The sequence below is a fragment of the Dendrobates tinctorius genome, unplaced genomic scaffold, assembly GCF_039654945.1.
Source record: "Dendrobates tinctorius isolate UK_male_01 unplaced genomic scaffold, ASM3965494v1 ptg000057l, whole genome shotgun sequence".
NCBI lineage: Eukaryota > Metazoa > Chordata > Amphibia > Anura > Dendrobatidae > Dendrobates > Dendrobates tinctorius.
In genome coordinates, this window is record NW_027361725.1 from 23,830,349 (window position 1) to 23,847,012 (window position 16,664).

The following is a 16,664-nucleotide window of genomic DNA, read 5'->3' on the forward strand; positions in this document are numbered from 1 at the left end:
CAAAATGTATCTACCCCAGAATAGAATGAATGAAAAAGTTGTCTCGCCTTTGCAAAACACAAGCCCTCACACAGTTCCATCAACTAAAACATGAAAACATTACGGTTCTCGGAAAATTGTGACACAATCTTAAATTTGTATTTATTTATTTATTATTATTTTTTTTTACAAATTTCTGAATTTTTTTTTACCATTACAACAATAATAATAATAATAATAATAATAATAATAATAATAATAAAAATTAAAAAAAATTGGACAGGTTTGGTATCACTGATTCATGACACCAGATAATTTTTACCGTACAATGTACACCATAAAAAGAATTCCCAAAAATCAGTGTCAGAATTTAATTTAATTGTTGTTTTCGCAAATTCATCACAATTGGAAATCTTTTTCACGTTTTTCATTACACTCTATGATAAAAGGAATGACGTCATTCAAAAGTATAACTCATCCCTCAAAAATAACAAGCTCTTGTATGGCTATGTGGACAGAAAAATAAAAAAAGATATGACTGGGAAGAAGGGGAGGAAAAACGGATCCGCGAAATGGCCATGTTGGGAAAGGGTTTAAAGGGTTGTCCCAATCTCAAACATTTGTGGCATATCCATGGAACATTTTGGCCAGGCTGGCATTGCTCTTTCCGATAGACTTGGGCGGCCACATGTGTGTGATTTAAATATCTGCGTTAATGTGCCATCTAAAGTCCTGCACTTCTCTAAATTCTCAGCCATGTTATCACCCAACTGCATGGTGAGCACAGGGGAACCATGACCATCTGCACATCACACAATGTCTTGATTCGGCAAGTCTGTGGTCACGTAGAGTCACTGCAGTCTTCTCTTCTGAGACCGGCAGCCCCTTTAAAACAACTAAGAGGCTAATTTTCTGTAATCTATCTTTATGTCAGCCATAGTCCTCCAGCTAATTCAACAAAAAATGGCAGATAAGGGAGCGTTAATGCTAAGGACCAGAGAGGTTTTCTACGGTGAATAAATAGGACCATACACCGGACCGTACAGCAGGATACGCCGGGTTTGCTGCTCAGACTAATGCACTCTTTGTAATTTTCCTCAGCCCCTTCCCTGAAGTTGCTGAATCAGTTCAGCAAGAGCTGGAATCTTACCGCAACCAAGAGGATGAAGTGAAAAGACTGAAAACCATAATGGTAAGATCATTCCATCACCATGAGAAAATATCATATTGTATTCTCCTTTGACTTGTTTGCTGCATTATCAATACATGGTTACATAGGTTGAAAAAAGACTCAAGTCCATCAAGTTCATCCTTTCTCTACGGTGATACATTCTCTATCCCTAGATTATCTATACCTCATAATGCCAATGTTTGTCAGAAAAGCCTCCATCCCTTGTATAAATGCTGTTATAGTGTCTGCCATTGCTACTTCTTGTGGTTTGACATTCCACAGTCTGACTGCTGTAACTGTAAAGAACCCTTTCCTGTTTAGCTGTCAGAATCGCCTTTCCTTCACACGTAATGAGTGCGCCTTGGTCCTTTGTAACTATTGCACAAAAAAAAAGGAGGGGAGACAAAAAGCGCAATAGGGTCTTTTCTCCACGTTACAGAGGGCAGTATATCTTGAAATATGCTCACCTGGTTAGGATGAGATAAAAGCGTGTTGGTAGCGGCTGCTGCAGATTCACAGGTCTTCAATGACCAGAAGAAATGATAAATCCAAAGGGAATTCGTAGTTATATTCCGCGCTGCCGCTAAGACAAATTCCAGGAGAATGCTGTATGATTGCAGTGGTTTTATTCTACGCGTTTCAGAGGTCTCATGCCCCCTTCATCAGGAATTCCCTTTGGATTTATCATTGGTCCTTTGTAAGACGTTTAGAAGGAGTAGGTCATGTGCCAGGCATTCCCTCCTTTGAAGTAATTAAAGGGAATATGTCACCCCCTGGACTTATATGACCTATTAACATGGCGATAGAAATGTTACACTAGTCCTACCTGTATGCCTCATATTAATGGTCTTGTTTTTGATAAATCGTCTTTTATTTATGCTAATGATTTCTTCCAGGCTCCTGGATGTGCAGAGCCTGGAAGAAATCTCTGCCTTCAGTGTTCATTTGTGTACAACCCCCGTCTCAACAGAGTCACAGAGCTTTGTGATGTGTATTGATGGCCCTGGAATCCTGCACCTGCGCCATTCTACAGCTCGATTATACAGTACCTATTCCACCCATCTATGGGCTTTGGCTTCAGCGTTCTTCTGCGCAGACAGGTCACTGCGTTGCACGGTGATAAGGTACTGTATAATCTCACTCTATTGCTGCAATGGGGAACACAAAAACATGATCGCTGGTGCTAGGGGGCTGGTCTGATAATGAGGAGAGGAGGCATTATTAGTATGCAGTAATAAAATCCAATTTTTTTTCAGTATCAAGACTGCTAAAATGAGGCATACAGGTAGGACTAGTGTAACATGTCCTACCTGTATGCCCTGTAGTGCAGCTGTGTCCACATTGTGCAGTGATGAGGCAGTGACCCAGGAAAATTCAAAGTAAACGTAGTTTAATGTCCAAGACTCACAACATAAAAAGCATACGGTATCCTCCGGATCGCATATGGGAATCAAGACAAATAGTAGCGTAGGGACTCCAAGGCCCACTTGATCGCCAAGCAATCCTTCTCCACTACGCTATAATTTTTCTCTGCCGAGGTCAGTTTCCTGTTCAAGTTGGTGACTGCATGCTCATCCCCGTTCACATTTTGCGACAGCTCCGTTCCTAGGCCTACCTCTGAGGCATCTGCTTGAACAGTGAAGGTTTTCTTGAAGTTGGGGCTGATGAGGACTGGCTGTCCACACAACACCGACTTCAGGGACTGGAATGCTTCCTCCGCTTGAGGATTCTACCGGACCATCACTGTCTTCTTACTTTTTAACAGGTCAGTTAAGGATGCTGATTTCCCAGCAAAATTGGGTATAAACCGGCAATAGTACCCAGTGATGCCAAGGATTGCCATCACCTGTTTGGTACTTAACTTGTTTACTTGGGGTTCTATAACCCCGCGGCTGATCACGTAACCTAAGTCCCGGGCTTCCGTGAATCCTATCGTGTATTTCTTTGGGTTCGCTGTTAACCCCACGATTCTGAGGGACTCCAGCACTGCTTGTACCTGTGACAGGTGTGTATTTCAACCTGCATTAAAGATGATTATGTCATCTAAATATGCCGATGCGTATTTCTGATGGGGCTCTAACACTATGTCCATCAGCCTCTGGAATGTGGCCGGAGCCCCGTGTAACCCAAAAGGCAAGATGACATATTGCTAGAGACCCTCTGGCGTATAAAAGCGGTCTTTTCTTTCGCTGACTCTGTTAATGAAACCTGCCAGTAACCTTTGGTGAGATTGAGCATGGTGAAGTACTGGTCCTCCCTCAGTCCCTCAATTGGCTCGTCCACCTGTGGCATGGGATAGAGGTCAAATTTTGACACCTCATTTAATTTTCTGAAGTCATTACAAAAGCATAATGACCCGTCTGGCTTTGGAATTAGCACAGTGGGAATAGCCCACTCACTTCGGGACTCAATGACTCCCAGCTGAAGCATTTGCTTCACTTTCCACGATGGCTGCTGGTACTCTGTACGGTTTCATCCGTACCTTTACCTGATGTTCGGTGATAATGCTGGATCACAGAGGGCGGGCAGCTCTGAGAGTACATCCGTATTCTGTTGCAACAGAACCCGAGCCTCCCATTGCTGCTGTTTGGAGAGAGTGTCACTTATTTTAACCTGTTCCCCGGCTGTGTCCTTGGCCAGTGCCAAAGGGTTCCTCGTGGGTACGACTGTAATCGCCTCTGTGACCAAACATTCTCAGTCCTTCCAGGCTTTTAGCAGCTTGACATGGTACAGTTGCTCGGGTTTCCTTTTTCCGGGTTGGAATACCCTATAATTCACTTCTCTCACATTCTCGACTACCTCATATGGCCCTTGTCACTTTGCCATGAGCTTACTACCTGGTCCCCTTCTTTAAATGACCTGACTGGGGCTCTCTTATTATACGCACGGCTCTGCACGGCTTGGGCATCCAACAGATGCTCCTTGACTTTGGGCCTGACGGCCGCAATCCGGTCCTGCATGCTCGCCACGTGCTCGATCACACTCCGATGCAGAGTTGGCTCCTGTTCCCACGTCTCCTTGGCTATGTTCAGAAACCCCCTCGGTTGCCTGCCATACACTAGCTCAAAAGGGGGAAACACCTGTGGACACCTGTGGTACTTCACGGATAGCGAACATTAGATAGGGCAATAACATGTCCCAATCCCTCTCGTCCTTGGAGACGACCTTTTTAAGCATGGATTTATGGGTCTTATTAAATCTCTCCACCAACCCGTTGGTTTGTGGGTGGTACACCGACGTGCGTAGCTGTTTGATCTGGAGCAGCTTACATAGCTCCCTGGTCACCTTGGGCATAAAAGGAGTCTCCTGGTCGGTAAGGATCTCCTTTGGCAGCCCAAGGTGTCAAAACAAACCAAAGAGCAATAATGTAAGATCCTAGGCAAGAAAAAACTATAAAGATCAAGGATCTCTAAAATGTAACTTTAAAAACATGTTCAAAATTGTAGACAAGAATTTTCCAAAAAATGAAAAAAATGTATAAAAAATGGGTGATCATCAGGGAAAATGAATGAAGTGTATCCTAGTAGGCCCTAATGGATCCCTACACTGAAAACTGCCTAGCACTGGAGGTTGGCACCCTACGTTTCTGCGGTTGGCGCCCCCACTCTTCGACGGCTCACCCTGATGTCCCTAGTGACAGAACAGATCAGGATAGCGAGTGAGGGTGCCTGTTGCAGAGCTGCAGTCTGTTGCAGGATCAAATTGTTGGTTTGCTGCTGACAAAACTGACACACCCAACCCTTTGCTGCAGGGACTTTTACAAGGAACCTGTGGCCGTAGGCCACATAGAAAACCCGGCCGGGAAGGAAACGACGGACCGCCCAGCTATCATCCTGTAGTCCGTTTCAAAAATAAAAGCCCATGCCAGGTTTTCCTAAATCTGTCTTGGACACATAGCTTGCCCAAGACCAACACTCATTTTTATTTTGCAGTGTAATCACAGCTACTATGCCTGTGACTGCAATACACTCCCACGGCCTCAGTACAATGCTGTGCGCATCCTGGGGGACACATATCGACCCTTGCATATAACACTGGTTATTGCCTCACAGCCTATATCAATAGGTCATGTATGTCCCGGGGATGACAGATTCCCATTAAAGGGAACCTGTCACCCCCCCAGGGAGTTTTTCAGTTAAAGAGCCACCTTCAGCAGCACTAAGGCTGCATCATTCTGTGAAGGTGGCTCTTCTTTTTCTGACCCCCAGTAATGCCAAAATATTGACTTTTATAATTAGCTCTTCATACCTGTAATGTGTCCCACAGGTATGTTGTGTCCCCCAGTATCAGCCGCCTACCATCCGTCAATCATGCCTGTCCGAGGCCTCTGCGCCGCCCACGATCTGTCCATCATGATGCCCCATGCGTCACTTCCTCCTCTTGATTTGAATCCCGGCGCCTGCGCTGTAACAAGTGTTCTCGGGTATACGCAGTGCGCGCTGCCCGAGAACCGACATCAGACTATTGCGCCTGCGCATTGTGGAGGCCCCAGATCCCGCCCCGCAGTGTGTTATGATGTATTCACTCTGCGGGGCTGGGGCCTCCGCAACACGCAGGCGCAAAAGCCTGATGTCGGTTCTCGGGTAGCCTGCACTACGCATGCCCGAGAACACTTGTTACAGCGCAGGCGCCGGGATTCAAATCTACTTTTCTTGCATTTTACGTTGTGCTTACAGCTTGCGGCTCTAACTTATTTCAGGAGCCAGTACTTACTTTCAAGCACGGCTGGTGCAGCGCGGGCCTTCCAACCTTCTTCTCGTGGCAGCGTTATGCTCCTGGGCTCCAGCGGTTCCTGACCAGCTTCAGAGCACAGCTCGCCCGACGTCAGATCTCGGCTTCCGGGGTAGGCCCCGCCCCCCCAACGTCCTCTTCCGGTACTAGGTGCTCCAGGAAGCCGTCGCAGGGCCCCGCACACCGGTTCCGGGCGGAGAATTCATAAGCCTCTGGGCAGCGGCAGAGCTGTTTACCTCTCTCTCTCTCTCTCCTCTGCCTTCGGGTGGCAGCTGCGGTGGGAACACAGGATGTGAGTATGTGAGTACTGCACTACAGTTGTTGCTATCTCACTCTACTCTTTACCCCCGATGGTCGGCACCAGATAGAAGGGCCTGTCAGTATGCCCAAGGGAGAGAAGTCCCGCTCCTCCTCCTCCTCATCCGCTTCAGCTACCATTGTTAAATATTTTATATGTACCTCATGCAATAACAGGCTTCCTTAAGTCAGTCCTCCCCACTCTGCTCAGATTGCAGCAGACCCACTGTACCACCTATGCTAGAGAGCAGGTGCAGCCCCCCCCCGCCTTTCCTGCCAGAGCTCCCGCTTTATCCTTGGAGCGGGATGAAGCCGCCTTGCCTGCCGCCCAGGGGTCATCCATTGCCACGGGAGACAGTGAGTGTCCAGGATGGGCCTCTTCGTTATCTAAGTTACCAAGGTATCACAGACCTTGGTAACGGTACTTGACAGATTGCCACTTCAGACTCCAGTGGATACAGGCGCATCGAAGGAACCCCTTTTTGGAGCTTCTAGAGGCTGTAAAAGGTTTAGACAGGAACACCATCCCAGGTCCCCTTCTCACTCCATCTCACCGCCAGAGTTTCTCTGGCCGTCTGTCAGCTCCCGGTCCTCCTCCCCGGAATCAGGTGAGGCTTATCAGAGACACACTCGGAGGAGGGTTCTGAATACAGCCAGAACAGTCCCAGGGCATCAAGGATATGGTCCAGGGCCTCCTTGCCGCAGTCAATGAGACCTTTAACATTAGGGAGGCCACATCGAAACCTAATGATCAGGCGTTTTCATTTAAGTGGCATAAGTCCCCCTCCAGGGTCTTCGCCTCCCACAGGGATAGGGAAAACCCAACCAGGCAGTTTCAGAGGGGAAGCCGTTCTGGGATCTTATATCCTTTCCCTTCAGATCTCACCGCCAACTGGACCTCCTCCCCTTCGGTGGACCCACCAGTGTCCAGACTCTCTACCAATACAGTCCTCCCACTCGCCAGTGGGGCAGCCCTGAAGGATCCCTGTGATAGGAGGATCGAATCCCTGGCAAAATCCGCCTTTGATGCAGCAGCCGCTACATTGTGTCCGACCTACCCCTTGGCTTGGGTAGCTAAGTCTGTTACAGAATGGGCCAAACAGCTTAGACAGGGCATTTTGGCCGGGGCCCCGCCAGCAGAACTAGCGATAGGCGCTTATGCCCAAGGCCCATAGAGGTTGCAATCACCTAAAGATAGGAAGAAGGTATCCTTTCGGGCCACCCCTTCATGGCGCCCTCGTAGTTCCAACAGCAGAGCTACCATGTCAGGGTCAGGCAGATTCTCTTCAGCCTGACGCCTGCAGGGATTCCAGCTCCTTTCCCAGTCCCTCTCCCAGACTAAGAGGCCGCCTTCTCTTCTTCAGAGATGTCTGGCGGAGTTCAGTAGAGGATACCTGGGTAAGGGAGGTGGTATCCACAGGATGCAAGATAGACTTCAACACGCTTCCGCGAGACCGTTTTTTTCTATCCCGACCACCAAGAGACGCTGCCATGGCCTTAGGGTTTTTTGCGGCAAGCGACTCTCTCCTCAGCGCAGGAGTAATCATCCCCATTCCCGAGCAGGAACATTTTACAGGCTTTTACTCAAACCTGTTTGTGATACAAAAAAAGGTTGGCTCGGTTCGTCCCATACTAAACCTCAAGAGGTTAAATAGATGGGTCCACCTACGCCACTTCAGGATGGAGTCGATTCGGTTGGTGATTACTTCTATGGAGGATCAGGAATTCCTATGCTCCATAGCTATTCGGGACGCCTACCTGCACGTCCCCATTTTTCAGGGACATCAAAAGTTTTTGCGCTTCGCTGTCCAGCAGCAGCATTTCCAGTTTGCGGCTCTACCATTTGGGCTGGCAACAGCCCCCAGAATTTTTACGAAATTATGGCAGCGATGGTAGCTATATTAAGGGTCAGAGGCATAGTATTAGTCCCATATCTCGATGATATTCTCATCAAAGCACCCTCCTTCGCTCAGGAAAACCTATCGGTGGTTCTAAACACGCTGTCCCGGTTTGGTTTGCTCATCAACAGGGAAAAATCCCGCCTTATGCCAACACAACGCCTAGAGTTCTTAGGGATGCTAATCGACACCCGCCGCTCGAGAGTCTTTCTTCCTGAAAGGAAGTGGATTACTCTCCAACAGGGAATTCGCTCTCTGCTAGAATCCCGACTCCTATCTTTTCACGCTGCCTTGAGGTTCCTGGGGAGGATGGTGGCAACCTCAGAGACAATACCCTTTGCCCTGTTCCGTTCCAGGATACTTCAGAGAAACATTCTCCTTCAGTGGGACAGGTCCGTCTCGTCGCTGGATCGCCCCTTCCTCCCTTCCATTAACACCAGGCAGTCCCTCAAGTGGTGGCTGACCTCCCCCCTCGTTCTTCTGGGACAGCCCTTTTCCCCTGTCCACTGGCAGGTGATAACTACGGATGCCAGCCTCCTGGGCTCGTGTGCGGTATTCCGTCACCTGACGATCCAGGGGCGATGGTCGAGGCGAGAATCCTCACTATCGATCAATATTCTAGAACTGAGGGTGGTCTTTCTAGCACTCCTACATTGGGAGAGATACCTCAAGGACCAGCCAGTTCAGATTCAAATGGACAATGCCACAGGGGTGGCATACATCAATCACCAGGGGGGAACCAGGAGTCCCCGGGCATTGGCCGAGGTATCCAGAATCTTCAACTGGGCGGAGGCCGCGATTACTGCAATTTCGACAGTTTAGATCCCCGGCATAGACAACATTGCCGCCGACTTCCTCAGTCGGGAGGGGCTCGCAGCAGGAGAATGGTCCTTACATCAGGACATGTTCCATCAGATCTGCCGGTTATGGGGGACTGCGGATGTGGACCTTCTGGTGTCTCGACAGAACAGAAGGGTCCAACAGTTTGTCTCCAGGTGCCGCAATCCTCTAGCAGTAGGGGTCGACGCGCTGGTCGTTCCCTGGGCACAGTTCAGACTCCCTTACCTGTTCCCTCCCCTTCCTCTCCTGTCCAGGTTGCTAAAGAAGATCAAGGCGGAAGGGGTGCTGGTCATATTGATCGCCCCGTACTTGCCCAGGAGGGCCTGGTTTGCAGAAATTATCAATCTTCTCACAGGCACCCCCTGAAGACTCCCCGACAGACCAGATCTCCTGGCTCAGGGGCCGTTTTACCACCTGAATTCTCGATTGCTCAATATGACGGCATGGCCGTTGAAACCACATTTCTGAGAGCAGCGGGATTTTCGGACCGAGTCATTAATACAATGATCCAGGCTAGGAAGCCATCTTCTTCTAGGGTCTGTTATCGAGCCTGGAAGGCCTATTTTGGCTGGTGTGAATCTAATCACATCACACCTATGCCCTGTTCCCTACCGTCTGTCCTAGCCTTCCTCCAGGCAGGATTAGATGCCGGTCTTGCCCTAAGTTCCTTGAAAGTATCTGCTCTCTCTATTATTTTTCAAAGAAATTTGGCATCCCGCCTGCAGGTTAAGACCTTTCTTCAAGGGGTGGCACATACAGCTCCTCCTTACAGATCCCCAGTGGCTCCCTGGGATCTTAACCTGGTCTTGGAAGCCTTGACCGATTCACCCATTGAACCCCTCCAGGAGGCTCCCATGCCCTTTTTGTCTTGGAAGGTGGTATTTCTCGTAGCCATCACCTCTATTAGGCCGGTTTCCGAATTGGCGGCCCTGTCCTGTCGCCCTCCATTTTTGATTATTCACCAAGACAAGGTTGTTTTGTGACCTGCCCCTTCCTTTCTTCCCAAGGTGGTATCGACCTTCCACCTGAACGAGGATATAATCCTTCAGTCATTTTGCCCCGCCCCAACCCAACCTCTGGAACGTTCTTTGAATAAGCTAAAGCTGGTCAGGGCGATAAGGGTCTATCTGGCCAGGACCGCTCTTTTCAGGATGACAGACTCGCTCTTTGTTATTCCTAATGGTGTGAGAAGAGGCCTGCCGGCCTCTAAGGCATCAATCGCCCGCTGGATCAGAATGGCAATTCTGGAAGCCTACCGGGTAAAGAAAAGGGTGTCCCCTGCTGGGGTCAAGGCTCACTCAACCCGGGCGGTGGGCGACTCCTGGGCGGTACACAATAGGGCATCGGCCATGCAATTGTGCAAGGCAGCTACCTGGTCGTCGGTTCATACCTTCTCAAGTTTCTATAAGGCCCATACCTATGCTTCAGTGGACGCCAGCTTAGGCAGAAGAATTTTGCAGGCGGCAGTGGTGAGTTCTCCGACCTGAAGGAAGTTTCAGGGACTGCTTTTGGATGTCCCACGGTTCCTGTGTCCCCCCCCCCCGATGAGACGAAAGAGAAAACAGGATTTCGGTTGCATACCGTAAAATCTGTTTCTCAGATTCTTCTTTGGGGGACACAGTACCCTCCCATGATTTGTTACTTGTAATGATTATATGATTAGCTTACATGACAATGTCTTCTCCTACTGCTTTTTCACTAACTGAAAATCCTACAGCCGGTCGGAGGGATGTATACTGTGGAGGCGGAGTTAACATTTTTTTCATGGCATAGTGTCAACCTCCTAGTGACAGCAACACACACCCACGGTTCCTGTGTCTTCCAATGAAGACTCTGAGAAACAGATTTTACGGTGAGCAACCAAAATCCTGTTTTTCATATTAAACTAAGTTTGACTGCAGTTTATGAAACAATACACAGGGCTATACTCTCCTTCCCCAGGTCACTCGCGCGTCTCCGCCTTTGCTCACAGTGCTTGGCATTGGCTGCGGGTCTCACAGGATGATTGCAGCCAATCAGGGATGTCCATACATTTGCCAATGATTTATAGATATAACTCCGCATTCAGAGCCGCTGAGCTCACTGATTGGCTATTGACGTAACGTCATCACAGCAGCCAATACCATGCCCCAAAATCCGCAGCGGAGACTTGCCAGTGGACCCGGGTAAGAAGTGCAAGGTGCATTTTGTTGCTTTATAACAAACTGCAGCCAAGGAAGAATCTTAATTGGAAGGCAGCAACCCACTTTAGTTTGTAGGACAAATTATGGGGTAGTGGGTGGTCAATTGTATAATATTTTGTATAGCGTTACAAAGGCATATCATTGACTGAAATGTAAACTAGTAAATGTTATACGGGACTAAATTATTACATTATAGCACCATTAATTCCAGGGGTAATCTGTTCTCAGGAATGACACAGTCAGATCTGCCAATCATTAAGCACACACTGGAGGTCTCACCACTGAGACCCCAACAATCCTGGAAATGGAGGCCACAGCACTACATCAGCCCTATGTCCCTTTCACAGTGATTCCTCTGCACAGTGTCAGCTACAGTTTTCAGTGTTAGGTGTTGAGGGGATATGTGTAAAATGGACAGAAAGATGATGAATCCAGTTTTCTCAATGCAGGAGTGGGATGTATCCGATAAATCCCCTGAAACTACTGCGGTTTCTATAAGTGCTCACTGTTAGTGCCTTGTCCTGGACAGGTACTCCTTATTTTTTTCTGTGTCAGATTTATTGAAGAAAGCAGCGAAACATAGTAGTTACTGTTTATGTAGTTGTCATACGTTTGTTTACTGGTGATCAATTGCATTTATTCTTTCCTTACTGGTATATGTGGTGTTCAGTGTAAGAACTAAGGCCCCGATTTGTCAGAAAAGTTTTGAAAAGCAGCGGGAGAGTGGAGCTAGGGCCAATCAATCCCCGCTTGTCATAAATTTGGTGGTGTTCCATATGCCTCATATGTCAAGCAAAAAAGGAGGGCACCATCATAAATGACCTGAGATCTACCCATCGCATACAGAAAAAGGTGCTAGTGCATACTCCACATATCAATCTTCTTTCACCTGACATGTGGTCCTCTTAATGAATCTGGATCCTCGTACTCCACCTTACCCCTTCATCAAGGCTGCAATGAAAAACACCAATCTTGCTGAATTGGGGTATAAGTGTTCTTGTAACACACAGGTACATACAGTAACCATGTAAATTAATATTTTTGGTAGTGAAAAATATCTGAAGAGTCTCTTATTTATACACTACAGGACATAGAATAGAGCAGTAATAAGACAAGTGATGTGAAGCAGAGCTATCAGTAAGTAATGTGTCCCTCAGACCTCTTGGGGGGAATCACAACCCAGGAGCAGACCCCTATCAGGGGACAATAAATCCTGCACGCTCCTGATCTATGAACTCCAGCACTTACTGCCACAGTGGTCTCTCCTCTCTCAATATCCATAGTTCTGCTTCTCAGCACTTGTCTTATCTATTGCATTTTTCCTGTGTCCTGTTGTGTATAAATAAGTGTTTCTTCTGATTTTGTGTTATTCTTTACCTGATCAACGGATTTGAGTTGTCTTGGAAGCTGGTATTTGTTACCATCTTTTCATTTAACCATTGAAAGGTATCAACCACTAAGGACTCTCAGTTTTGAGTATTTTTCTATCTACAGGCTAACTCGGCACAATACATTATTTTTCCTGTAAAACATATAGCAGTTTATTTCACAAATCTTTGTTTTTTTTGTCTCAGGGCTTGGAAGGTGAAGACGAAGGTGCCATTAGTATGTTGTCTGACAACACTGCAAAACTTACATCTGCGGTCAGGTAGGTGCCAGGAAGATGCTTTTTATAGAAAATGTTTTGCCAGGAAATGATATATTGCCTTTTTATGTTAAACATATATATATTTATTTACATTTTTGTGCTTTTATTGATTAAAGCTATGGTCATACTTCATTTTACCCTCATGTCACTGGCTCCATCTGGGATTTTGTTTGAAGCCTTTTAACATTTACGTTGAAGGGACCAATGACTGTAATGATGCAGATGGAGTCACATAAATTTGTCTGTATACATTGTTTTAAGGCGCGCACCTAGATGTGGTCGACAGACGTAAGCTCCGACAAAGCCACTGAAGTGAAGGTAAAACGTGATATGAACCCGACCTAATTTTCCATGTTGCTCTTTAAATTAAAATTGCTTTGCATATATTTCCTAAAGTTATAAACCAGGCAAAAATCTAAAAGGTAGCAAATTAGCTCCCATATAAAGTTAGGATTCCTAATATTTTGGGTCCTCGGATATCGCCATCTTTCCCTGGCTTATGATTACTGAGTGGCACCATCTTGAGCTGTCCAGACATCTCATAGTGAATATCTCTTCCTCTCGTGTCCTTCAGCTCTCTTCCAGAACTTCTAGAGAAGAAGAGGCTCATAGATCTACATACTAATGTGGCCACTGCAGTTTTGGAGCATATCAAGGTCAGTTGTAAAATGTTAAATTGTTCAGTCTCTACATATTGTAAGAAAGGTGAAGTGCTTTAATACCCTGTATAGAATAGCATAGATTGGCTGCGGTGTAAGATCTGCTGATGACCACAAGCGCTCTGCTGCTTAGATTAAAGCCAACTTTCTCACTATTCTCACAGCTATGGCCATGCCAGATAATGGGCAAACAATTATCTTGCCTTCACTCCTAAGGGTAAGGTCAAACTAGGGCAAAAATCACAATGAAACCTCTGCTGTTAAACAATCAATGAAAAGACCACCAATCTGACCTTACTTCAATCAACAATGGATGTGATATGTGGACTGCTTTACCATGGATTTTCGATCAGGTCAAAATAGGTTTACTCTCCTCACTGCAAAAGTGAGAGCTTTTGTTTCTGTGTCCCAAGGAGCCATTGAAAGGTTTTGTTTGTTGATCAAATCCATAAATATGTGATATGGTTGTCTAGTTAATAGTGATGAGCGAACGTGCTGGGAAAAGGTGTTATCTGATCATGCTCGTGTGCTAATCGAATGTCTTAGGTGTTCTCGAATAATATGTTTGATTTCACGTGGCTGCATGTCTCACAGCTGTTCGACAGCCGCAACACAAGTAGAGATTGCCTAATAAACAAGTAAATGCCTGCATGTGTTGCAGCTGTTGAACGGCCACGAGACATACGGCCATGGGAAATCAAACATAACTCATCACTATTAGTTAAGCTTTAACCCCTTAACGACCAGAGGTGTTTCAGTTTTTGAGTTTCTGTTTTTTGCTCCCCTTCTTCCCAGAGCCATAACTTTTTTATTTTTCTCCTTCGCCTCATTGGGGGACACAGGTACTGTGGGTGTATGCTACTGCCGCCTGGAGGCTGACACTAAGTGAATGACAAAAAGCTCCTCCTCCGCAGTATACACCCTCGCCTCGGTTGCAGGCGAAACCAGTTCTTGCTTAGTGTCCATTGGAGGCACACGTCTGGTCTTTTTCTTCAGACTCTGTCATTTTTTCCATGAAGATAAAGACGAGGGCAACGGACCCTATTGAAAGGGTCCGATTTCCCCAAACCAACAACGGGCGAGCACGTGCGAGTGTCGCCTCCACGTATCCTTTCCCGCTATGTGGGACATGATGCCGGACTGAGCCCTGACCACCCTAAGGTAGTGAAACCCTAGGCTGTACAGAGGCCTACGAACAGTCCATGCGGCCCCCACTGCATCACCAAACAGACAGCGGTGATGGAAGGTGGCGGACGGTCCCTCTCCTCATCCCCTATAGGGAAGATGGAGTTAGGGTGCCTGCACCATCCTTAAGTTTTTTGCAGCCCCCCTAACCTGAGGATCAAGATGGACGTCTAGGGGTAAGGCGTTGAAGGAGGTGGGCTGGGATGGCTCCTGTAGACCCCCGGGGTCGGCACTCCTGGTGGCGCCATTTTCGGACATCCCCGGGCTTCCATGGGTTGCGCCACATAGCATGGAAGCCAACGGCGCATGTTTTTCTGCACAGGCCCTGCTTCCGGCGGTCCCGGGTCCGGGAGTACGCCGAAAATTTAGTCCCCGGCTTTTGCCGGAGCTTGGCCGCGGACGGAAGTCCCGCCCCGCGTGACACTGCCACTTCCGGCGGACCCGCCCCTGGGGCCTCAGGCAGACGTAAAAAATTTAGTCCCTGGCTTCTGCCGGAGCTAGGCCGCGGACGGAAGTTTCGTCCCATGACGTCCCGGCAGCCGCCTCTTCGTCCGAAGGCCCGCCCACATGCCGAGGTGCGCTTTGTTTTAAAAAAAGGAGCAGCTGGTCGGCAGGCTGGACGCCTAACAGGAGCCAGGACGGGGGACACAGGACTGGGGTAAGTGCTACCCCTGGAGGAAGGCCACCCTCTGTGTTTCCAGAGGATAAGCAGTTTTTTGCCCTTGGCATATCACTTAGCAACCACCATGTCCAGAAAAGCTAAGGCACACACGTTCCTGTACGTTGCATGCACCTCCTGTAAGTCCGCCTTCCCACATGCGCAAACCAAACAGATTTGTGAAGCTTGCGATTCCGAACGTGCCCAGGAGCCCTCCCCTGCGACCGAGCCCAGTGTACCGAGCCCTACCGGAATGGGCTCTATCTCTGTCGCAGTCCATTGCATCGCTTACGAGAGCAATCAAGTCCCTTCGAGCCCCAGATAGGGGCAGGGATAGCGGCTCGCCTGTGTTAGAGGGGTCCTCCACCTCACAGGAGCCTCCGGCCTGCAGGGGCCGCTCTCACTCTAGGCAGACGCGGGGGAAACGAACCCACACAGCGTCTCCCGGTCCATCTGGTGCTTCGGCATCCATGAGCTCGGCCTCTCGCTCACCTTCACCAAGGGTCGTTAACGGGAGCTCAGATTACGACTCGGATGAGCCGCTTGATTCTGGTACTCCAGAGTACCGGGAAACAGTTGACAGTCTCATTGAGGCCGTCAACCAGACCTTGGGATTGAAGATGATTCCACCTTGGCCTCATGTCACAAGGTCTCATTTAAGTGAGTAAAGCGGCCGCATAGAGTATTTAGCTCTCACCCCGAGTTTGAGGGCATAGTGCAACAACTCAGGGAGCGGCCCGACAAGCGTTTCTCAGGGCAAAAGGTGCTCGAGGCGAAGTACCCGTTCACCCCTGATCTCCGTAAGAGATGGGCAGAGTCCCCAACGGTAGATCCACCCGTGTCACGCTTGGCCTCTAAAACCCTGTTATCCATACCTAGTGGGTCCGCTATCAAGGATCCCACTGACCGTCTCATAGAGAGCCTGTCTCGCTCAGTGTTTGAGGCATCAGGTTCAGCTCTCTCCCCCTCATTTGCGGCAACTTGGGTAGCAAAGGCCATGATGGCTTGGTCAGAATCATTGAACAGAGTCCTGCAGGGTATGGACTTACCAGCAGAGGTATCAGAGATCGCAAATCAAATCACTTTGGCCGGAGACTACCTAATTAATGCATCTTTGGATGTGGCCAACTGCGCGGCACTCGCTGCGGCAAATGCGAACTCCATAACGTAACGAAGTTTACGCTCTAGTATGCCCGTGCCCAAAAATATATGTGGGACAAACAACGCAGGAGCTAAGGAAAAGGATTCAACACCACTTTTCATGTATTACATCAGCCAAGAAGGACATGGAGAAGGGCAAAACATTGACAACTGTTGCCTCGCATTATTTGAATGCACATAATTCCCAATGGAGTGGAACCAAGATTTTGGGACTTGAATCTGTTCAACCGGACATTAGGGGCGGAGATATCACC

General features: G+C 48.1%; 1 protein-coding gene across 3 annotated transcripts in view; it reads left to right on the forward strand.

Moving 5' to 3' along the window:
- Positions 1-16,664, forward strand: part of SCFD1 (sec1 family domain containing 1) — a 178,753-nt gene that overhangs the window by 76,783 nt on the left and 85,306 nt on the right. For all 3 annotated transcript variants that reach the window (XM_073577826.1, XM_073577827.1, XM_073577828.1), the window contains 3 exons: positions 1,081-1,171; positions 12,674-12,747; positions 13,322-13,403. In XM_073577826.1, coding sequence (XP_073433927.1) covers positions 1,081-1,171; positions 12,674-12,747; positions 13,322-13,403 — 247 coding nt within the window. The remainder of the gene's footprint in view (positions 1-1,080; positions 1,172-12,673; positions 12,748-13,321; positions 13,404-16,664) is intronic.